This window comes from Trachurus japonicus, chromosome 11 (assembly GCF_045865225.1).
Source record: "Trachurus japonicus isolate A0001 chromosome 11, Traja_1.0".
Lineage (NCBI taxonomy): Eukaryota > Metazoa > Chordata > Actinopteri > Carangiformes > Carangidae > Trachurus > Trachurus japonicus.
Genome location: NC_140917.1, coordinates 15,129,819 through 15,154,275, shown reverse-complemented (window position 1 = coordinate 15,154,275; position 24,457 = coordinate 15,129,819). Strand labels below are relative to the sequence as shown.

Here is a 24,457-nt window from a genome sequence, read left to right as displayed (position 1 = left end):
CACAACTCACACAACTTCATGCACAAGTTGACTTGCAGTTATGCTTTATCAAACACACACACAAACAGCAGGCCCACAGAAAGAAGTGGGTCAGACCAGACAGCTCAGTCTCACCACATTTGCAACATACAAGGAGCCCTACTGTTTCACATGCAGATATACACATAAGCATATGGAGCCCCCCCCCACACACACACACACACACACACACACACACAAAACCAGGAACATATTAATGTATTCTCACTCTGGTATTTCAGAGCATAATTTATTTACTCTCAGAAAAGCAAATATATTTACTTTAGAAGCAACACACTCGCACACACAGTCACTCCCACATTCATTGACTGCCTTTTGAACACACCGCCACACAGAGGAGTTCCACGTCTGCACACACGCTATCAACAGATTCATTTACTCATTGCATCGCTCAACACATGTGTTTACTGTACCTAAATCCGTGGCTCGGGATGAGATGTGAATCAGAAAATACATTGTGTAAATCTCTTTAAACCGTTGTGATGCCTGGAGAGATTCATCTCCAAATGTACATCAGCCTGATCCACGCCAGAGATTTACACCGCCACAGATGCACAAAGATCCATCGCAACGCCCACGCACGAACACGCATACACACACGCATGTACATGCAAAGCAGTGGCAATGGCAAAGCTCTATCAACAGGTGGGGGTGGGTGGGGGCTATCAGAGCAGAACTCATCACTGACGCCAAACAAGGCTGCCTTTCAGTAAGCTGATGCCAGTATTTGTGTGTGTGTGTGTGTGTGCGTGCGTGTGTTTTGACACATTGGTCTTTGAATACACAGCGCAGCTCTCACAGTGACATCCACTCCACGTATCTGGACCCGCTGCAGCAGTGTTGTTAATTGATGCCAACGTCAGCAGTGAAATTCCAGTTTTCTCACCCAGGAGGCCTGCGTCTCGTCACTCGCGGAGGGTTAAATAAATGACTCAGGCGACCGTTGGGGAAGATTAATAGCAGCCATATTTCACACTGGCAAATAAACAAGCAGAAAACTGGATGCAGGAACCAAGAGGAGGAGGGAGGGGGCGGTTGGATGGAGAGAAGAGTGTGGGGTTAGACCTCCAGGAAGAGGTGGGGAGGAGAGATGAGAGGAGTATGAACAGAGCGGGGGGAAAAAGTTGAACTCCCTCAGAAGAGCCCGTTTGTTTCCTAATCTGTGCGGTTCTTTACCACGAGGCCGTTACACCACTCGTCCGTTGCTGTTCCACTCAGCGGATGAAGGAGAGCATTGATGCAGAGGTTTCCATTAGGCTTCAGCTTTCTTTTTTTTCTTTTTTTTTTTTACAAGGCACAAGTATGAAATATGAGCATAAAGTGGAGGAGCTCACCCGGTTGATGTAGAGCAGGAGGCAGTGGGAGTAGCACTCAAAATTTCTTACTCTGGCACAAGTTCAGGCCATCTTGTCCACAACACAAATCAATAGAGAACAGAGATTAAGGCATATTTATTTATGAACTCGGTGATGGATATACTTTCCAACATACAGTAGCTATCTGTTGTGGTGCCAAGGTGTCTATGGAGGGAGAGGAGGAAAAAAAACTAGATTTATGACTTCACGTAATCTAAAGCCATTATGACTGAACATCAGAAATGAAAAGCCACAAAAATCTTGTTTTATGTGTGACAGATGTTAAATATCATATATCAGAGGGAGCGTGTGCTGTCGCACTGGCGGGCTGATTATTAGATTTCTTTGCTATCATTTGGTTATTTCAGTCAATAAGAGCTCCAATTTTCTCTAGGCATTTTTCATATTTCATCATTTTCAGGGCCGAGTAGAAAAAACAAACAAACGGTATATTTACAGTCTGTTCAGGTTACATCCTGGACTCGAGTATCTTCATGCACTTATACTTTATAAACACACCCTAATTCAGTCTCGTACCTCCACGGCACTTATTCAACCAAGCGTGAGACTTTAGAATTTGAAATATTCGTTTGAACTCATCATATAACTTTCTCCCATCGTCACTCTGCAGAACTGGGTCATTAACCAGAGCAGGAAAAAAAAAAAGATTTATGAAAATGTTTCCCTCTTCAAAATCAAAATTGTAATAATTAACAGATCATTTCAACATCCAGACTGTCACATCAGCCCGCGGGAGTCTGTTTACATCATTTTTCAAGTGCTTTGCTGCCTCTCTGTAGAATGAAGTGAACATAAAATAACACAGAACACACAAACATGTTCAGTTTATTAATGTGTTGTACTTGCTCTTCTCTTTGTTAGGTTTGATTACCAGGAGCTGCTTCACAACTCAACCTTCTGCTTGGTGCCTCGAGGTCGACGGCTGGGCTCCTTCCGCTTCCTAGAGTCACTACAGGTAAATCTATATTATTCTGTAGACTGCGCACCATCTACAATATTCATCATCATCATCATCATATAATTAGCCATATTAACATTCCTTACGACTGCATTCCGCAATATTAAAAGGCCCTGAAACCCTATTTTCCCAATCAAGGTCTTATTATGAGTGGTGGGGCTCCAACACGAATACAAAATAGTATATTCTCACTTGAGACGTTGATTTAATTGTGTTTTTGTCTGTTTCTCGTCACACTGATTCAAAGTGGGTGGAGCACAGTCAGCTTTGAAGCACCAATTAGGATTTAGCAAGTCCGATTCAAGCCATGTCAGTCAAGTCTGATCAAACCACGCACGCACACATATAAACTCTTGATATTAGGTTTTTTTCTTTTTTAAAAACTGAACCATTTCTCATTTAGACATTAATATTAAATAGTGAAGCTAACTTTAAGTTTTCAGTGTACCTGCCAACATTTGCAGTCTTCCTGCGGTTCAAGGTGATCGTCCGTCGCCCTCCGGCTTGTTGTTGTTCCTGTGAGGAAACTCTCATATGTTTTGCATGTTTCTCTGTCGCCACATTGTGTATGAAAATCTATGCACACATATATATAATTTCAACCCATCAGGCAATGTTTGTAAATTACACACTAATTCGTAACAGTGTAGCAAGAATACTCAATAAATGATGAATAAAGTATTAGCTTAACTAATGCTAATGTTACCATTTACCTTAAAAAGTATATTCTGTATGGTTTGAAGGCGGACAACACAAACCAACCCATCATATAATCTACAGCGTGTTGTACATTATCACTAATTGTAGGTTTAAATGATTCCCTTACTCATACACATTCAGTACAGTAAATACAGCTCTTATACTGTATATTGTACATCCTGTGTTTGTCCTGCCTGAGTACTTCAGGACAACGTAACAAACAGCTAAGCTCAAGGTGCACCATGCCAACACGACAATCATTAAGACATTAGCTGCAGCATTTCCCTCTACAGCAACACTTAGAGCGGCCAAATTACACTCCTCCAGGAAACGGCCCTGGTTGAACCAGATCCAGCTCATATACAGTTAAGTCAACATGGAAGTGCACAGGATGCAGAATGTTTATGTTCCAGAGCCGTTGGTTTATGTAGTCTTTTGCTTATTGACACCTTAATGGTCACATCTGCGAGTGTTTTCCCTCGACCATTGTTTTGTGTCGAGTGCAAATCTAACCATAAAGGCTTAATTTGCTATTTGCTCTGCCTTTTAAAGTAAAATGGGTCCATTAACACACGGGGAGCCACACACACACACTAAAAGTCAAACTCTGGAATCGTTCATTTGAGCCCATCAGTGAGATGTGCGAGTACACAAACAATGGAGAAAAACCACAGGCAGAGGAGAGAGAGAACCGTTTAAACCAGTCAGTCTGCTGCAGCTCTACCTCTCTCTCTCTCTCTCTCTCTCTCTCTCTCTCTCTCTCTCTCTCTCTCTCTCTCTCTCTGCCACCCAAGTCGACAGTCTCACACCAGTGCAGGAAGCTGTAGTGGCTGTTTTTAGATTTGCCGAACACTGAACTCTCTGGCTGCTACAGTCTTCCCTGGCCACACTGCTCTCTGGGGCTACGTGTGTGTGTGTGTGTGTGTGTGTGTAACTGTGTGTAACTGTGTGTTTTCAAGTCGTATGTATGCGTGTGCATGAATGGTCCGGAAGCATCCATAGGAGTGGCAGCCTGCCCCACCGCTGATGTCTGCTGAATGGACAAATCCACACACAACCCACTTGGCTTGGCAGCAGACAGCAGTCATGGTCCCTTTCTCCTCCTGTCTTCTCTCTTTGTCCTTTCTTTTCCTCCCTCACTCTTTCCCTCCACTGCTTTCACCCTCACTCTTTTCCATTCAAGTTGATTTTTTTTTATTTTTTTTGGTTGTGTATGTTTTGGGTTTTTATCTTCTTTTTTTTTTCTCCTCTGCCAGCCGAGCCCACAAAAGAACTGGCAATTACCAGTGTGGTGGCAAACTTACTGCCAGCTTTCCAGTATACACACAGACGCACATTTGCTCTCTGCTCCACATACACGCTCGCCCCAAACCTCCCCTCTTCACCTCCCAATGCAAACAAACTAAAAACAACTATACAGCACATGGGCTTTCATGTTACCCTTCCTCCAGGCAGTGAGGCGCTCGAAATGTTTGAAACTCGCCCTCACAGCTCCTCATCTCTCGGGAAGGAGACTCAGGCAGGCCCTGGGCTGCATTTCAAATATAGAGGCCTTGGATTATCACTCTGGGACTCTTGGTGTGACCTCGTTGTAACCTGTGGCTAAGTCGAACAGGCACACACACACACACACACACACACACACACACACACAAGTCCTCCTATTTGCTGGAGTGTCCTTCAGCAGGTCTGTTCTCAGATGAAATGCAGGAGCGTGGAAGCCCCCCGTGGGCCGGGGAGAACGTTTGATCTCCACCATTTTGGCTGCTGCTGCTGCTGTTCTCTGGTGGTTTAATTAGAAAAAAAAAAGTGGAGGAAAAAAAAGATAACACCCAGACCCATCAACTCTCAAGACCACACTGAGTAGACAGAGAGAGAGAGAGGAGGAAGAGAGCGGGAAGGGATGAGAATGCAGCGGAGAGAGGTGGAAAAAGGAGTACAGAGAGGGAAACCGATAGACGCGCGAGGAGAGGAGGGGGGAGACTAAAGGAGGGCTCGGAGAGCAAAAAAGTGGAACAACATCAAAAAACCTGTCAGTGAATGAGGGGATAAGGCAACATCAAAAATCAACTTCAATAAAGCATGATGTCTCCACATATCAACCGGTTCCTTCTCATTCTCCTCCCATCCCTGCATCCCTCTCTCTTTTCCTCCACTTTACCTGCTTCCCTGCTCCCGTCCCTCAGTTGTTGTACCTAATTAATACACACACTCAGCCCCTGTCAGACACTTCTGTGTTTGCATGTATATGAGTTACTGTCTTCCACGAACCTCCAGGGCTTCCTGGGAAACAGGAGATAGGAGTTTCTACTCATTCCAACAAGCCTATAGGGATCTTTCACGTGCACACAAACACACATACACACTCAGCTGCACATACATTTACACACAGGAGCATTGATCACATTATCTGCTCAGCTGGTGATATCACAGTGCCAAGCATCTGGGGCTGAACTCATACAGCTTGTATTATATTCTTGCAGCTGTAGTATGTCATGTTATGTAGTTTACTGCCAAAGAGGAGCGGAAGGAGAAGCCAGGCCGCAGCTGGTCACAGCTTCATTTTTGCATATGGGATTTTATAAGTTCTACACAACATCACTGTCACTATCTCTCTAAATTCCTATGTGTATGTTTGCATTTGTGTGTGTGTGTGTGTGTATCCAGGCAGCGTGTATTCCTGTGCTGCTGAGTAACGGATGGGAGCTGCCGTTTTCTGACATCATACAGTGGAACCAGGCGGTCATCGAGGGAGACGAGAGATTGCTGCTGCAGGTAACACAAACACACTCATTCATGCACTTACACAAATCAATTTAAACAACCTGGAAACCTGAGATTTATCTATAAGGATTAAACTATAGGCAGCTGGACTCATTCAAAAGATTTCCTCACTTCTGATCAATATATACGACTCGACCTGGACGACTCAGTATCTCCTGACAAGACTGTTGTGAGAAGAACCCGTTCTCCAGTTTAGGTTCTTCCTCCACTGGACAAAGTTTAAAAATGTGGCCCCTCATTTACGTCTGTCCCGTTTCTTCAAATTTTCTAAACTCTTGGATTCTAGGGATGAGCTGATAGTGGTCAAAGGTCACTGTAAATTCACAGAGCACATTTTTGGTCATAACTTAAAAATGAATGTGCAATTTAATACAAATGTCAAATAGGACAAAATGATTTGGTTGTTTTTGGTCAAAGGTCAAGTTCTGTGTGACGCTGTAACTCAGGAACAGAAGGAGAGACTGAAGCTTTATTTATTATTTTAGCTGTGACAGTGATACAGTAGAGCTGCAGAGAGGGCGCATGGGGAGAGAGACACAGGTATGACATGCAACAAAGGTCCCACACTGGATGCTGCAGTTAAAATGTATTATCTCTCTATCTTAAAAATCTGATCTTGATTTATCTCTTAATTTTTGAAGAAGACACAGATGAATTGCTTCTATAGACAAACAAAAATAATGACCTGCACTTAACAGTGTTATTTTATGCAGCACCAAGGCTGATAATATCCTCTTTATATCAAGAGATCACTTGACCATGCAGGGCTATAAAGAAGGCATTACCTGTATCAAACAGTGTGGTTACAGGTTGGGGCACTTTGAGATTAAGCCCCTGTTGAGAGGCCTTAATCCAGCTTGAGTTGAAAAGCACTCATCCTCTGTGTCTGTCTCTCTCCTCGCACAGATGTACACATTCACACAAATAAACACAATGAGCAAGCAAAGCCGGCTCACTCTGAGCTACAGCAGTTTGCTCTCTCTCTCTCTCTTTCTCTTTCTCACCCGCGCACAAATTACATCATGTCTCGTTCCGGCATCAATGCGCTTCGATCTCGATCAATAGAGGACATGAATTGGCATTCGGCTAATGAACAGGGACAAGCCTAGTGAGCTCAGGCTCGGGGAGACATTTTCAAATTAGGCCAGAATTGGATTGAGTAAACTGGCCTCATCAGCATACCTGCAAAAACTCTCTCTCACACACACACACAAATATTCATGTGAAGGAGTGAGAGAAAAGGCAAAGGGTGGGCAGACACTTGAGACAAACTAAGGGCGACTTCATAGTGAAGCCGTCCTTCAGATGTAGGCTGAAGAAAAGAAAAGAGGAGAAAAGAGGCAGGACGGGCAAAGCGAGAGAGGTGGTCGAGGTAGTGAAATGTAGAGGAGGAAGCAAAGTGTCTGTGAAGAGAAAGTGAGAGGTTGAAAGAACAAGGCAATTTACACAAGACCCAAAACAACTGAGAGAGAGAGAGATTTAAAGAAAGTGTAAGCTGTGTTTGAAGACTAAACAGCTAAAAGGAGTCAACTGCTCCTGCTTCTCTCCGTTCAACATGGCTTTCTTCCACTTTGATGGAGCCGCCGAGCTTAACTCTCTAAGTGATTAAATCAATCTTGGTGATTCACTCAAACCCCCCAATTTAGTCCTTTCTAATTAATGTCTAATTATCTGAACAACAGGCCTCCAATCAGCTCTGTATCAAACAGCTTTTCTTTTAGGGGCCAGATTAAGCAACCACTCAATATGATTTACACAGTTTTGATCACTTCAACTCCATTTCCTCCTCTCTCACTCTTTTCTTGTCTATTTTAAGAGACAAAATTCGGTTAAAAAACAACCCAAGTGGAAAAAGTAAAAGGCTTTCTGTTTTTCCTTTTATGCTGTGTCCGTCCTTTTCGTCTTCTCTCACATTTCACTGTTTGAACCTCCTCAGGTGCCGTCCACAGTGAGAGCGGTGGGGAATGAGAGAGTCCTGGCCCTCCGGCAAAGGACCCAGATGTTGTGGGAAGCCTACTTTTCCTCTGTGGACAAGATAGTCCTCACCACGCTGGAGGTCAGTCAGCTTCAGCACGCTAGGAATAAAGACACCAGGGAGTGACACGGCATGAAATTCATTTGCTGCACAGATCCCACCAGCGTGTGTGTGTTCATATACAGCAGTTTAGACTCTAATGAAGACTTTGTAACTCTGAAAATCCATTTCTGACAGTTATATAAGTTAAAATCTTAATGATACAGTTTGTTTAGTTCTTTTAAAAGGATTTTGTCTTTGTATCTGTTTTCACTTGCTCTCCTTCTGTCTCTAACTGAGGATACTTTAGTTGTTTGAAATCCAACTAGGCCATCAAGATGCTAACATGGGGACATGGTAGTGCAGTCATGTAGTGGCAGCAGCTCTCCAAACTCCACTCTCATTTTCATCTTGGCAGTGGACAGCCTGTTGTTCAATAAAGATTTATTGAACATTGAAAAAGAAGTTAAAGGCATTTGTTAGCTCAGTTGCTAACAGTCAGGGTCATAGGTATAAAGACGGATACACATTTTATCTGTTCTCCAATCTCTCAGCTTCCGCACATTGAATTTGAAATGATGCTATGATAAAGATACAAATCTCAGCTTTAATTTGAGTTGATTTACATCAGTATTCAAAGAACTGTTTGGAAGATATGCTCCTTTTACTATAAAGTGCTCAAATTATCTTTGATGTAAAAGTAAACACACACCTGCTGCTAAATGCTATTTGGCAGTTCTGTGTGAAGAGCTCCTATGTGATTCAGAGTTGACTCTGTGAGTAAAGATTATGAGGATGAATCTATCAGAGAGACTAATGGTGGTTGGTTTGCCAAAATCAAAATCTACGAGCTGCTAGACAGATGAGGTCATGAGTCTTGTGGATGAGCAGAAAATGATGGTGAAGATAAAAAAAAAACTCTTTATGATTGCTCAGCAAGTGAAGAATGCTCTCCAGGATGTAGGCGGACATGTTTCCTTGTCAACAATCAGTAGACTTCCTGACCATGACCTCAGAGGATCCACCACAAGATGCAAACTCCTGGTACGACTCGAAAGACATAGACGTCAGGCTGGAGTTCACAAAAAGACACACCAAAAAAAACAGTGGTGCTCTGGAACAAATTTCTATGGACTGATGAAACGAAAATCATTCAAGTGTGGAGGAATGAAGGAAGAGCCAAAGCCACCACCCTATATGTCAAACATGGCTTGGACGTATACGGCTCCAGTGGATCTGGTACATTTAAGATGAATGCAGAGGTTCACAGTAGCATTTAGTGTTTTCAGATTCACTTCAATGCATCAAAACTGAACAGTGTTCTGCCATTGAGTAGAGCAATCATCTAAAACATATGTCCAAACAAAGCAATCAAAGGGTGAGGAGGATAAATATCCAAAACTCGCTGCCTCACCAGAGAAGATAGAAAACTTCTCCTTATGTCTAAGGCCCATTTCCATTTTCACTTGGTTTCAAGTGGCCTCCAAAGGGAGATACCCCTTGCTAGGAAGTGAGAAGTGTTAGAAGTAGAGATCTTACCTGATGAAATGGGACACCACTTAGCGTAGCCGAGGATTGTTGCGTTACCTGTTGCGTGAGCTTTGATGATCTTTCTTCAAAGAAAACAGAAGACGCCTTTGTCGCCTTTCATCTTGCACTATGTTCTGCACCTGGCCTCTCTCCGATTTAAGGGGCGGTTTTAAGGGTTGAAAAGCACTTCCCCTTGGGACATCCTACCCTTACTGTACAAGAGAATGCACAACACCGAGTCTTAGGGAGTGAAGGATTTTCTACAAAATCATTAAATCCGTTGATTTTGTTTGACTTCATGTGTATCTGTCCAATTACTTTTGAAGCCCTGACCGCTTTGAGCTCAAATTACTTTATCTTCCACACGATTCTTTTAATATTGATGTAACCCTGCTCAAATTAAAGCAGACACTCCGTACTTTATTTTCATTCTGCAACTTTATTTCAAATTTAATCTGCTGAAGCTCCGAGCCTGAAGTAACTGTACAGTTCAGATATTCACAGTCTGCTCAAAAGCTCAAAAGACGTATTTGTACCATTGGGTCCTGTCTCATAATGGTCTAAAATACCATTCCTCTGTTGTGGAGCAGTTTGTGCTCTGACAATAGCAGGGATAGTCGACGCACTACAATAGCTTCTTTCATTTCAGACCTTCTGGCTCTACGTTCCCACCAAGGTCAGAACCTTTAATGGCGGCTTGCTATTGGTCAAAGATTTGGTTGTTCATAGAAGCTGAATTCAATGGAGGAAAAAAAAATTAATTGAATGAATGAATTTGATTTCTTTTGACCTCTTCGTGCCACCGCAGCACTTAGAGGTAATGCTTGCTTTCGGTGATTGAAATGTTTTATAACACTGGATCCTCGGCCTTTCTGCTACTGTACAATCTGTAGAGGAATGTACAGCAGCCTCCCCTCTCCAATGAAAAGAAGCCTCTGCTGTAAACACAGGTTTTGTGTCGAGCACACAGCCGTAGTTGCTACCTCTCTGCAGTTTACCTCCCCGTGTGCTATCATCAGTCCCCCTTTTCACAAAGTCTCTCCAGCAGCGATTTCACATTTGAGTCAAACCAACCTCCTATCATTATGATTATGGGGTTGGATCCTCGCCTGCGCTCTACCTTTCTACTCTTTTACTGCCGCTGCTGTGTGCTGCACTGTAGGTCTAGTGAACATTTTCAAAAGCAGTCTACATCCGATCTGCCTCAAGTCTCAGGAGAAATCCCCTGATGTATAGAAATGATCTATCATTACGTTGAGAACATAAGCCTGGACCTGCCAGTTTCTGCCTCACTGCTGCTCACTGTTATCAGGCTGTGAGAAAATGTTTCTTTTCCAACGTTACAGGTCAACTTTCATCTTTCGTTTGTTGCAATATACAGGAGAAACAGAAGCGCTTGGATTGATTTTCCATTAGTTTAGCACATCCCATCTGCTCCTCTGCTCATCTTTTGTTTTACCTTTCATTTCTTTTCTTTGCTGGAGAGAAATGCACTCCAAAGTTATCTTCTCCAGTTAATAGAAAGTCATTTGAAGGTTAGCCCAAGGGTTAGACGGCGCATAAAAAGAAAATAACCTCCTTATGAGAGCAATTTTTGCGCAAGCTGCCAATGTCAGTTTTAGCGCATGGAGAAAAATGTGAGGAAACAACAGATTTAACCCCAGTGCAATCTGAAGAAATCACACAGCGAGTGGTAGGCTTTGCACTCTGATGTTTATAAATGCAAGTCTGGCAGCCCCTAGTGTATTTGCTGTTGGGGATTTGTGCTAGAGATAATAAAGAAGAGGTTCTGGAGGTTGGTGATAAGCTGCTTATATACATACAGCATGTAGAGGGGAACCTCTCCCCACGGGAGCCAGCTGTGCAGTCAGCCTGAGGTCAGCGAGGCGCAGGGCTTCAGAGTGGAGGCCGGCGTCGCTGCTGCTGCTGCATGGACACCTCCTGTTGGTGTAAGATGGGAAGTGCACTGAGGATATCATTAGGGATTGTTGTAATGTGCAAACACAAGTGTGTCTGGACTTGAATTGCAGTGGCGTTTACATTAAGCTCTGAGACTCATCCACCGGCTTAGAGGCAGGGTGTGTGTGTGTGTGTGTGTGTGTGTGTGTGTGTGTGTGTGTGTGTGTGTGTGTGTGTGTGTGTGTGTGTGTGTGTGTGGTGTGTGTGTGTGTGTGTGTGTGTGTGTGTGTGTGTGTGTGTGTGTGTGTGTGTGTGTGTGTGTGTGTGTGTGTGTGTGTGTGTGTGTAGTGTGTAGTGCAGGCTTACACAACAGCTTCTTTACCGTCTTCATCTCTGCTTCTCACATTGAAACCAACCTCCAAACTCATCTATCTGTTCCTGCTTCCCGTCTCTTCTCAGATCATTAAGGATCGTGTGTTTTCTCACATATCGAGGAACAAGTACATGTGGAACTCGCTGCCAGGAGGTCTGCTGGTGCTGCCGGAGTACTCCACCCACCTCGCACATTTCCCTTTCTACTACCTGGGTTTAGGTAAACAGACACTTGATTTAAATGAGTCTGCTCAGCATGCAAATCTTTGATTGCACATTTAGAACAGTGATGAGACTCTTATGTCGGAGCTGTTGCGGCCGACATAATCAACAAATCATAATCAAGTATTTATCTCAAGTCCTTGAATTTAATTGCGTAATGTGGTGCAGTACAAAATAGGGTTTGTTTTATTATTTCTAACTATCAAAAGCCACTGTGTGTGGATTTTAGATTATATAAAGTAACATCCCCTGTCATATTGTGATGGGATAGATGTTTTTAGGAAATTGGGACAATGCTGATAAGATGTGCTGCAGTCAATATCTTGCTCTCTACCACTGTGTCTTTTTTTCACACCAGCACCAGAGGGAGCCAGAAATACAAATTTACACCTAGTTGGTTTAACTTGTACTGACCATCCTTGATTGTTTAACAAAATACATTTCCTCTGTGACCTCACTCAGGGGTCAGTCCAGGTCAGGAGTTCACCGCTGTCATACAAGCAGTCTCCCCGTTGGTTTCCCAGTCTCAACCCATTATGAAGCTGCTTCAGGTGGTCTCCAAGTCCAAGTACTGCTCACAGGTAAAGAGTTTATTACATTACAAAATATAACATAACAACACAGGGTAACTGTGGTTAACATTTTTTCCAACAATCCTGAAAATAATGTACATTTTTCTCTGGGCAACAAGGAAACTGGACTTGTATTTGTTGAAGCCCCTTGGATAAGATGCGAAACATCTTCCTAAACAAATACAAGTCCAGTTGCCTTTGATTCAATTTGCTGCCCAGAGATAACGATGACCTGGATGAAAGAGAATATCCATAGACAATGTACCTTTTTGTTTACGCTTACCTCTTTTGACAGGGAACTCTGATAAAAGAGTTACAACATAAGGCCCTTGTAAACCATGTTTATTAAAAGGGAGTGGCACACATACATCTGATGTACATTTAAATATCATCATGTAATGTTGTTATATTAGAATATATACTGTATATCTTTTTTTTTTAAAACACTATGCAGGTTATTGGTGAACTACCTCACTGACCACTTTTTTTAAATGTATTTATTTATTTATCATCTCTATTTGTTGTCTTTTTTCTTTCTGTCACTTAAAAAAACAAAAACCGTGGGTAAATATAACATTAAAGCAGAAGTAAGTGATATATTTGTGTTAATATAAGTCTTAAATAGTTATATCTTCCGACAGCAATCACTTACATAGAGTGTTTGGTCTGAAACACGGGTCTGTCAGTCCCTCTGCTCTGCTCTGAGCCGAAGAGAAAACATTTATCGTATCCTACAGTTTTTATCCAATGAGGAGAGAGAACGGCATGCAGAGCTGTGTGTGCAGCCAAGGAACGCCGTGAATGTGGCGACGTAGGGACGAGAACTGTTATGGTGCGTTCAAGGAAACTCGTATTTTTCCGACCGTGAAGTGGTACCAGTTCGATCTGGTACGAGTTCACCGGTCGGAAGTTACGAGTGGCCGTTATAGTGACTTTCACCGGTAAAACAGGTCGGAAAAACACGAGTGGGTTGCCTGAAACGCTACAAAGTCGTAAGTTGTGACTTGAAGCTGTAATTTACGATTTCAAAAGCCTGCCTGGAACGCAGCATTAGTGAAAACGACCGGACCACTTACTTCTGCTTTAATTGATGATATTATAATAAAAAATATTGTTACCATATAAAAAAAAACAAGGCCCTTTTGAACTAGAATTGGGAGACTTTATAAAAAAGTGTATAATTTGAACAAGAACTGAGTCCAGTAAAGATGAAACCCCCAGCTGACGTCTGACCACCAAGGCCAAAGCCATCCACAGGCGGAGCAGCGTGTTATAAACGGTTTCAGCACCGTCAACATGGAAGCCTTACTGTAGCAATGAGCTCGACATGGTGTTTTGATGAAGCAGACCTCTGCCAGCCCTGTCTGGCTGATTGATGTCAGCGGTTATTTTCTGATCGATCGAACGTGTCTATCTTTGTGTGTGTGTGTTATGTAAAACTCTCTCCTCCTCCTCCCCGTGGCTGCAGATCATCATTCTCTGGAACAGCGAGAAACCGCCACCCAGTCGGAGCAAATGGCCTCCCATGCCCGTCCCCCTCACTGTGACAGACGGCAGGAGGAAGGTGAGGCTGCCGCTGACGTCTGAGTGACAGCATGGCAAACTGTCAGAGCTTCATGTTGTTTATGTCTCTCCCTTTCCCTCCATATCTCTGTTAGCCTTTCACTGCTCCCTCTCCTTGTTGTCTGTTTCTTTCCGTCTCCTCCTCCTGCACCCGTATCAGACATGTCCACCCCTTCCATTTGATAAATGTGACTTCTTACCGTTTCTTTACATCCTTTAACTATCAGTGACCCCTCCACCCCTAAAAAGAAATCTGTCCTGATCGTCACTCATCTCAGTCCCTCAGTGTGATTTACCGTCATATGATCATCCCTCACTCATTCTCATCATTTCACAAAACATGGCAACAACACACAAGAAATAAGATCCATCGCCCTGTTTCTCTCTCTCCAGACGACCAGTCGGTTCCTACCTCACGTTGCCATAGAGACAGAAGCAGTGCTGAGTCTGGACGAGGATACGGTCCTGCTGACCAGCGAGGTATGCGTCACCGTTTTTAAGTAGTAAAAATACAGCAGACCTGCTCTCTCTCTCACACACAGACATGCGTAAGAAAGATCAATACTCCAAGTGTTTGACGTCTTGTGCTCGTAGGTGAACTTTGCCTTCTTGGTGTGGAGGAGCTTCCCTGAGCGGATCGTGGGCTACCCTCCCAGGAGCCACTTCTGGGATCCCCTGAAGCGAGCCTGGGGCTACACCTCTAAATGGACCAACGACTACTCCATCGTCCTGACTGGAGCTGCCTTCTACCACAGGTACACCAACACCCATGAAGTCATTTCCACCCTTTTAAGATCTTTCACAAATGTTCACACTTAACAAACAGTGGACTGTATGGTTTCATATTCTGCCTCTCATACACTTTGATTATTTACTTCTAACAAGCGCATGCATACACTGTACTGTGCGCCTAAATTTAGACGCAGGGGTTCTCCGCTGATTAAACACCTCAGATCAAAACAGATTGGCTTTCAGAGAGCTTTGCGGGGCGCGTAATGACATGGATATCAACCTGAGGAGCAATAAGGAATCAGAAATAAATAGGTTTGATGATAATTATATGAGAGAGAAAAGCAGGTGGTGAATAACTTTAGTTACGCAGACAGGGCGCTTTAAAAGCTGTGGCATTTCAAGACAATGTGGTCATTTTCTGTTCAGCACTTTGAACCAAAACACATTTCTTCCATGCTAATTTGAATCTGCACAGCTCATTGGTCAGGCCCAATCATATATTTTTTTAGGACTCATTCTGCATTACCTCAAATGCCCATTTTCACCACTTAAGCCGAGAAATAACAATGAGCAGTCGAGCGAATTAAAATGGACCTCGCTCATTGCAGGAACCTCAATTTGGTCCTTTCCACGCAAAATTAACAATGTCATGTGACAGCTCACCAAATGGCTTTTTTCCCCAGTGGGGCTACTTTGCAGGAGAAAATATTACAAAATCACCAGCTTAATAGAAAGCACTGCACTAAAACCTCCAAGTCTTAAAAAACTGACAGAATAGAAACCTATGCATCGTACCACAGAGGTCTGATTTCCTCTGCACTATAAATACCAAATCCCACTGGCAGTGAAATGGTTAAAATGTCCCAGATACATATCATCAACATACATCACACCATCTACTCTACTTCCTGGAGACGTTAGCATGCCTGTTGCCATGAAGGTGCTGGGTACCTGACCTCCACCTGTGATGAATTATGTCCAGGTCCCTTTATTCTCCATGAGAGGTGTTTTTATTTTTAGGTGTTATAACAGATGTGCTTGTCTGAAGTGATTTATTTTACTGTCAGCACAAGTGCACGAACCTTAATTTGCAATTAAACTCTAATAATAGTCAGACAGAACATCGGGTTTTGCTCACACGCGGCAGATGTGACAAAATAATCCTGCAAAAGAAATAATAGCATCATGTGTCATGGGGAGAAAATGGGCGGCAAGGTGAGAAAACAGCAGCTTATGAATTTATCAAGGCTGTTTTTTTGTTTTACACATTTTTAGTTATCACTCTGTTTAATATTGACATAAGGATGGGCTGATAAGACAGAGGATTGTTGGCTGAACTCTCCTGTGACGCTGTGGGTCATTGATTTTTAAATCGGTGCCAAGAAACCTTTTCTAAATTAAATGTGACTGATAACATGTATTGATTTTAGATGCCAGTGTGCCACCTTTTTTAAAAAGTGTATCAGCTTTAAAGGGGGCTAGAGCACGGGTATATAATGGACAACAGTTTAACCTTTGACAGTCGACATGGTTTTAAAAAGCATCTTTTGTGTCTGAGAAAGCTGAAAGTTTCAGGGTCTTGATGTCACTGGCAAACCTTCATAGTAAGTGCTTGGATTTTCTTTTATCGGTTGGTTTTTCTTCTCCTGCCGTTGCACAGGAAAATGTATTAAAAGGTTGGTAAATGTCTGCTGCAAAAAAATCAATGAACCTCCATTCAACAGAAAAGTCTGTTTGTTGTGTATAATAAGCATTCATCAGGCCGGCGGCAAACTTTCAATTTTACCTATAATTTCACTGTTGCCTTTGACATCAGCACTGTGGGAACTGAACCTGTCATCTCGTTTTTTGTTTCATCCAACAGGTACTACCACTACCTGTTCTCACACTACCTGCCCCAGTCTCTGCGGACTCTGGTGGACCGCACCTCCAACTGCGAGGACATCCTGATGAACTTCCTGGTCTCCGCCGTAACCCACCTGCCGCCAATCAAAGTGGCTCAGAGGAAGCAGTACAAAGAGCTGCCCAGTCCACAGGTAGGACGCTTGTTTGTCTTCTTCACTTCAGCCCGTGTGGGAGCTGTTTACAGAGAGGTGAGGACACGACCGGATGTTTAATTAAGGCGTCTTTGTTTTCCCACTCCCAGGGCACGAAGAGCGTCCCCTGGGCCAACCCCGAGCACTTCAACCAGCGGCAGGAGTGCGTCAACACCTTCACCAGCTGGTTTGGCTACATGCCTCTGGTTCACTCTCAGTTCCGCTTGGACCCGGTGCTCTTCAAAGATCAAGTGTCCGTCCTCCGCAAGAAGTACAAAGACCTGGAGAGGGCGTGAACTTGAAGGTCTAGTGGCCTTTTTGGACAGACAACTGGACCAATCACTGCTGGACAAAGTCAGTTTGCTTTATGGACAAAGTACAATCATCAGACAGACCCTGGTGGACTGTTCTGGACAATATACATATAAATATGGAGAGAAAAGTTTAAAGGGAGCTTTAAATGATTCTCCCACCTCCACAAGTCTGGCAGGACAACGGAGGAGGAAATTCAGGGGCCTTGAACGAGTCCCTGCAGTTGGGCCTCGCACCGAGGAAGGACAATCTCTGTGGGACAGCAAACAAAGGGGCGCGTGTGAACACCTCTGATGTCAGTGCTATTGTCGTGGGAAAAAGACGAGAATAGCCATTTCATGCCAGAAGCACCCAAGGGACTGGTATCAGTGCCATGCACTCCGGGCTGACAATATGTGTCAACGCGCAGGGACTGTTGCCAAGGAAACAGATCATTTCACATCAAAATGCTAACTGTAAAACCAATAAAATGATTTGTAAATGCAAACTCTGGCATGTTGCTGCACACCATTTAAGTTGTCCCCCCTTTACTTGGCACATAACAGCAGAAATATCAGCAGACACGGGGGAAACAAGGTAAACACACCAGTGAGGCCAACAGTTATTAGCCATATTTGTAAACACCACATATAAAAGGAAGGCAGCAGGGAATAGTCTCAAACCTGTTCCTATGAGAGGAGCACGTCATCCTGGTTACACTGCTCAGAATGAGATGAAGAAAAAAAGAATAGTACTACAGCTCAATTAATTTCCATCCTCATTATTCAATCAATTATTATTCTATGACATGTCAGCAAATGGTGAAAAATGGCCATCACCACCACCACAGCAAACCACCAAAAGTCACATCTGAGAAACAAGTCTGGTTTCTCAATTCTGGATTTTTAAGCAATTTGTTCAAAAACTGACTTAAACAACAAGAATAATAGTTTCAATTTTACTCAGCCGAGTGCTCTACTGCTTCATATTTCCACAGTTCATCAGCAATTAACCCGAGCCCGGTTCATATAGTGTAAACAGTAACACATGCAGCTGAGACAAGCACATTTTCCTATCCGATGGGTACACTGATAATTTGAACCATGGAGCCTAACCTTACTTGCACTTATTTTAAAATACTCTTTTTTTTTCCCCAGCAGCAATTTAAATGCAGAAACCTTCCTGGGCAGAATGAATATACTAACTATAATTACAGCGATCCAAAGTGCTCGATTACATGTAAGCTGTGTTTTTGTGACTCTGGGATTCTCTCGGTTTTTGATGCTTTGTTGTAGTGTAGGAGCACTACACAGATAAGCTGCTGGTGTGAAAAGAAAGATGAATACAAAGGGTCAGGGTCAGAATATGCATCATTATGTGTAGGTGGATACGCCTTGATGTACTTATGCATCATCTCAATTGTGAGGGAGAACATGCATTCCCACATCAGCCCTCAGGGTTGGAATTACCACAATGAAGCACATCCTGTATGACAGCCCTGCATCTAGAAGCAGGAGTTTTTAAAGTACATATAGTATATATTTATATACACTGTATATTCAGAAATGTAGCATAAAAAAAGTTTATTTTATACAAAACAACACGGACCCGGTAGGCCTCCCTCTTGTCCCACAGTTTACAAAAATAAATTCACAGGCAAGCAAGCCTCAACACCCTCGGGGTAAACAGGTGTGCTGTCTCACACTCAAGAAGCTAATCTCATTAAGCACATGCGCGCGCACACACATACACACACTTATGTACAAAGCACCTGAGATACAATAGCTGCCAAGAGGCTAATTTGAATTCTGAACCATAGTGTCTTTACAACTGGCAGAGTATAATAGGGGCAATTGTTCCTATTGTAAACACAGTTGTCAGATCAGCTTCTGTGCTTTCTGTGAGAATTACCTGCAGTGAATTCAAGTCTGTCTGGTGTCGAGTTAGCACCCGGGGGCGAAACACCATCAAATGTAGTGTTTTAAGGGAACTTTTTTTTTGTTGTTTTTACCTGAGGCGATACAGGTTTCAGCTCATTATTTAAAAAAGTATGAAAACAAAGGTCCATAAATTATTACAATAGACACGACATGACAAACTAACAGTTACGGAGCACTTGGAAATCACAAATCTGCTGTTAGCTGCCTTGTTCAATAACAAAAAAAAAGAAATGTTGGGAGTTTATAACACGTTGCAACAAGCCGATCAATTTTGTAGCATTCATTTAAGCCTCGCCCTATCTCATGAATAGTTTCCCCTTCAACAGCTTCAGTGGAACAGAAGATCAGCCAAAGAAGATGCTGGATCAAGTTGTGAGTGATGTGTCAAGTTTCAGTGACGGAGGGTTGCTCCAAAGTGGAAAGTCCCACATTGAAAATCCAACAAAAAATATTCCCTTATTTCACTTGGTGGTTGCTGTTATGCAGTCTGCAGGCCTGTGGAGGGATTTGTCTCTTTAAAAAAAAAAAAACAAGTGCAGTGAATCCAATGATGTGGTCATTTCCTGAGCGTCAGCATGGCGTTGACGTCCCACAGCAGGTTCCTCATCTGATCCATCAGAACCTTCATCTCCTGGTTCTTCTGACGCACCTTCTGTAGGAGAACCACAAGACGGGAGACTCTGATTAGTCAAACTCTCCAGAACGCAGAGCCGTAGTTTTACCAATTTACCATCAATGCAATCATAATCAGTCAGGACAGAATCTACTTTACTCACTGGGAACAAAGTTTTTCCTGACCTACTCAATATAAGTATTATGTCTGCTTGACTTTCTGATGATGTTGGTAAAACAAACACGCCTCAGGTTGAAGGTGCCTTCTAACACCTTCCAAACTTGCCTGAAACCTTGGTCCTTGCAGAATACTGAGTCTGATGTTTACACAGACAAAAGGAGAAAAGCAAGCGAACGACATCCTGCTCTGGAAAATTTACTTAACCTGCAAATAAAGTAGGATGTTTGTATTTCTCTCACAACACAGAGCAGCCACTCATTCCTATCTCAGTACTGCCACCTAGAGGCCTCTGCAGGAGATTGTTTTTCTTGCTCATCAGTTCTGTTTACTATCACTGCTCCCTTATCCATTTTCAGTCTTGTTTTTTTCCGCAAAACTCATTTTACAATGTAATATCAAAACAGCTAAAAAAAACCTGGTCTTAATCTAAATTAATCTGACAAGCGCAAATAAGTGTTCCTCTGCCTCCAATTGTAACTTCAGACAGAAAGCAAATAGAAACTCACCTCCAGAACCTCTTTTCTCTCCTGGACGACAGCAGAGCTGCAGGGCTCCACTCTGACAGAAACCAGCTCCTCTCCTACGTATGGCACAATCTAGAGGGAGAGAGAGAGAGAGAGGACACACAGAGGTTTTAAAAGGCTACTCTCTTCTCCCTTTGCAAGAATGCAGCAGGTTTCTCAGCAGGAGTTCAGAGCTTCGTCCCTACCTCTGCAGGCCCTTCCTGTAGGTCTGAGGTCATCTCCACACAGCGTTCGTACAGGAGCCGAAGCTTTCGGAAGAGCAGGGCGAGCTGCCGTAGGTGTTCCTGGAGTTTCCCGAAGCGGTCCTGGTACATGGCCTGGCTCTGAGTCACGCCGTTAGGAAGCTACACCGAAGACACACACACGATGCCTCTCATCAGTTAAAGCGTAGATTACATTTTTGGTTCAGATGGTTGTGCAATAAAGCAGAGAAGTTGTTAGTGAAATATTCTTAATATGAAGATAAGATTAATTCTGTCACTGAGTAGTTTTAATTAAATTCAACATGTGTAATGTAGAAAAAACATGCCGGATGTGGGGGCAGCACAATCACGTGCCAAAGGAGTCACACAACGTCACTTTCATTGATTGAAAATGAAATGTAGGTCAAGCTGAAACAAGCGAATAATTGATCAACCGTCTGGTGAGGATGACAGAGTTCACCGCAGAGAGAGAGAGAGACTTCCACTTCACCACTCAGAGCAGTTCTTTAAAAATGCAGTTTGGAGATACATCTTTTGGTTAAAAGACGGAAACTAGATGAATGCAAACTGAAAGCTACAGTTAGCCACACCTAATGAGAAGACTCAAAATTGTATGCACAAATGAGCATCTATACAACTTAGTTATGTCTCTCATTGTGTTGGTTTGCCCTCATATGAACAGAAAATCCAAAAACACACTGCACATGTTTCCTCTCATGTACACTCTAGTGTAAAAAAAATTGATACTAAACACTGTCTAGGATTCACTTCTTGTTTTTTTGCAGCATTTTAGATTTAAGCATGTAGGTGATGATGCCTATCCATAATGAGTAAAAGGTCATTCAACAAGACCACAGTCCTGATGCAGCTCATTTCTCTGAGTTTTTAACTCAGGAAAAAAAAACTATGGACAAGGACGAGCTGGAGGAGGTCAGTGATGAACTGAGAAACACAATATGAGACAATTAGAGACACGAGTCAGGTGAAAGTGGAAGGATGAGTAAGACTGGCGAGTGTGCCAAGCAGATACAGGAAGGAAAGACAAATGCAGGGTAGAGGAGCCCTATAAGCTCTAAAAGCATCAGCTATTCAGTTCATGTCCACACACACACCCGACAAGAGACGAGATGTCAGAAAACAAATTCAGACATTTTGTAAACAAAAACTGATCCATCATGAGGGTGAAGAACTTGTATGAAATCTTTATACTCTTGCCTGCTCATCTGAGTAGAAAGACATGGACAAAACGAGTGTAAACTAGTCAGTCAAATAAGGCTCCAGTTTCTCTTGCAACTTAGATGCAATTAAATAGAATACAATTAAAACAAAAAAAAAAAACTTCAATCTAGAAAAAAGTTGTTTGAACATGAATATTTCCAAGTGAACTCAGTGATCAGTGAGTATCATGTTACAGAGAGAAAGCTTCAGACCAGCACATTAAGTATCTACAGGTATCTGACAATGGAAGATAGATGGCAATGTCCATTACTTGCGTGGCTCGTGTGATCTGGAAGATCTCCATGGTGCGAGTAACAATGTCCTGGACGGTCTCCTGTCCAATCCTACAGAGGAACACCGGCGAGATCTCTCTCAGGGCTCCCTGGGGGGGCATGGGCTGCTGACCCTGGGCTGAAGCAGCGCCGGGGGGCAGGTGAATCTGCTGCTGTGGAGGCATCCCTGCCATACCCGGCTTCTGAGGCAAGGAGGCTGCCATCATTACTCAAATCTGTGGGAGAGGGATGTGAATGAGTATGTGACATGTTGATAGAGACACAGACAATCTGTTAACTTAACAACACTAAAGAAAATACAAACGTACAAGACAGCAACTTCTAAGATACAGTATTTTCTAATAAATAGATCGATTCGCATCCCATTAAATTCCCCATCACTTCTCCCAAAGTGGCATCTTTACAATCAGCGCTACGAAAAAAGAAATCTATTTAATTTTGATACATTTTAGGGAAAATATTCAAATTCAAGAAACTGGGTATATTGTAACAAATGAGTCAAACTGTAGTGGGTTCAAAATGTTTCTCTCTGAAATGTGGTGGGATACATGAAGTAACTTAACGTTAACGTACATTCAGCAACTGATAGCCACTCAAGTTACAAGCCATAACATATACCCTTTCACATATATATACGTCATTAAAACTGTACCTGTAAACAATCCGAATAAGTCCAAAACTTTCATTCGTGCACGGCTGCACACACTAAACTTTAGGTACAGCCCTTTGAATGACTGAGAGACGGGAGCTAATCCTCGAAGCTAACCAGGCTAGCGTAAACAATGGGGACGCAAGCTAGCTAGTTAGCCACTAGCTAACTAACTCAGTGGCGACGACGAGCGCCGAAAACCGCTTACCTAATTTTAGCAACGTCCTTCGACTGGATACTCTCCTGATGTCTCCGGTGTGTTTGAATGGTGGGGATGAATAACGTTTCCTTATCTATTATTTTAAATTAGACATAATAGGATCTTTTCAACTAATGTGTTTCATTGAGCACCGCGCGCGCCATTGTTGTCGTCATGACGTCACTTCCTGGCTAGAGTCCCATTTCTCACCACCAGGGGGAGATGACAGTGTTTTTGTGACTCATAGATTCAATGTTCAATATAGTGTACTTAAATATAGGATATTTCAAGATTGTTTTATTAATATTACCCATGAACCTAAGGTGTAGCTAAATATTACATATTGGAACAAAAACCTGCAGCCACCCAACCGTTTGTGGAAGAGTTTTCCCATGCCTCCACCAGAGAGTCCAGACAGATAAGCCAAGGAACAAGTTACAGGTGGTCAAAAATTAAATCTAAACATTCAAACAATTTTCAGGTTTCAAAGTACCATATCTCAATCAGGTCCAAGAAGTGGTGGGGGGGGGGCATCTTATGGTCCCTGAACAATGCACTCATAAGCAGCCATCATGTTGTAGGAAGGAAGTCTCATACATAGGCTACATGGCTCAATGACAAAGGGGTTGGCAAGATGAGCAATTCATGAATTTTCTTTAAAAAATGTTTTAAAAGCTTGCATCAAATTTGTTAATAAAATGTACATTTTGTAGTCATGTTGGTTTTATGTCTTTTGAAATTACATTTGAACCTGAACAAAAGACTGAGGTTATGCAGGTTACCTTGAGTAACCCCTAAGTTTAGCAAACTAAGTCAATATTGCACTAAAAATTTACATTTACAAATGAAAAGTACACTAAAGCAATATTGCACTAAAATGCAAATCCAACAACAAACTTACAATATACATGTCTTAAAGGTCAAATGTTGATAGGCGTCTTTTTGTTTTTGCTTTGCTTTGTTCTACATGTTTGATAGCCTATGTAAAATAGTCACACTAACGTGTGACTATTTTACTTATGTGATCAAGCACACAACTATCTTTTGTGTATGCTGGCACTGGTAACAGTAAAAAATAAAAATAAAAAGTTCTGTATTGCAGCCCAGTTAAAATTGGGCTGGAATATAAAAAATTATAAGTAGAATTAGTAAAGCCTATACATATTATCCCACCGGTCACAATTGTGGCTGACTATAAAACACACTTTTTCACCTATTTTTCCATAAAATTTAAAAAAAAAAAGATTGATTATTTCAAAGGATTGCTAATGGCACATGATTTGAATATTTTCATGTCTGGGAAAAATTTGGGATTAAGGGGCAACAATACCTGTAGACTAATATTCTCAGCAATCAAGATGTGCCCCTAAAGTTTAAATTAATGTCAGTATTATAGTGTACATACAAAGCAACACTGAACATGGCAACAATTGGTCATGAGAGTGATGTAATTCTGTTTGTTCAGTGTATTGGGTGCAAGACTGTGACACACAAGCAGACAGTGCATTGGTAACAGTAAAAAAATTTTTAAAAAAAAGGTTCTGTATTGCA

At 42.4% G+C, this 24,457-nt stretch overlaps 2 protein-coding genes across 3 annotated transcripts in view; one reads left to right on the top strand and one right to left on the bottom strand.

Moving 5' to 3' along the window:
• The window catches only part of ext1c (exostoses (multiple) 1c), an 83,189-nt gene extending 65,594 nt beyond the window's left edge, over window positions 1-17,595 (top strand). For both annotated transcript variants that reach the window (XM_085791219.1, XM_085791218.1), the window contains exons 3-12: window positions 2,277-2,370; window positions 5,740-5,847; window positions 7,793-7,912; window positions 11,759-11,891; window positions 12,356-12,474; window positions 13,934-14,029; window positions 14,422-14,508; window positions 14,623-14,783; window positions 16,625-16,796; window positions 16,907-17,595. In XM_085791219.1, the coding sequence (XP_085647345.1) occupies window positions 2,277-2,370; window positions 5,740-5,847; window positions 7,793-7,912; window positions 11,759-11,891; window positions 12,356-12,474; window positions 13,934-14,029; window positions 14,422-14,508; window positions 14,623-14,783; window positions 16,625-16,796; window positions 16,907-17,092 (1,276 nt within the window). In that variant the 3' untranslated portion in view covers window positions 17,093-17,595. The remainder of the gene's footprint in view (window positions 1-2,276; window positions 2,371-5,739; window positions 5,848-7,792; window positions 7,913-11,758; window positions 11,892-12,355; window positions 12,475-13,933; window positions 14,030-14,421; window positions 14,509-14,622; window positions 14,784-16,624; window positions 16,797-16,906) is intronic.
• A 1,066-nt stretch (window positions 17,596-18,661) lies between these two features.
• Window positions 18,662-23,097, bottom strand: LOC146978494 (mediator of RNA polymerase II transcription subunit 30). Its single transcript, XM_085791217.1, has 5 exons — window positions 22,916-23,097; window positions 22,037-22,273; window positions 20,530-20,688; window positions 20,327-20,416; window positions 18,662-19,679 (listed from the first exon to the last, which is right to left on the bottom strand). Exons 2-5 carry the CDS (start codon window positions 22,262-22,264, stop codon window positions 19,584-19,586), a joined length of 573 nt encoding a protein of 190 aa, XP_085647343.1. The 5' UTR covers window positions 22,265-22,273; window positions 22,916-23,097; the 3' UTR covers window positions 18,662-19,583.
• Window positions 23,098-24,457: the final 1,360 nt, after the last annotated feature.

What these genes read in the sequence shown, in the direction of transcription:
- LOC146978494 (XM_085791217.1), bottom strand. Translation starts at nt 22,264, where the DNA reads ATGATGGCAGCCTCCTTGCCTCAGAAGCCGGGTATGGCAGGGATGCCT. An exon ending in TACAGGAAGGGCCTGCAGAG is followed by an intron (nt 20,417 to 20,529) that starts GTAGGGACGAAG and finishes CTCTCCCTCTAG; the next exon opens with ATTGTGCCATACGTAGGAGA. An exon ending in AGAGAAAAGAGGTTCTGGAG is followed by an intron (nt 19,680 to 20,326) that starts GTGAGTTTCTAT and finishes GTTCTCCTACAG; the next exon opens with AAGGTGCGTCAGAAGAACCA.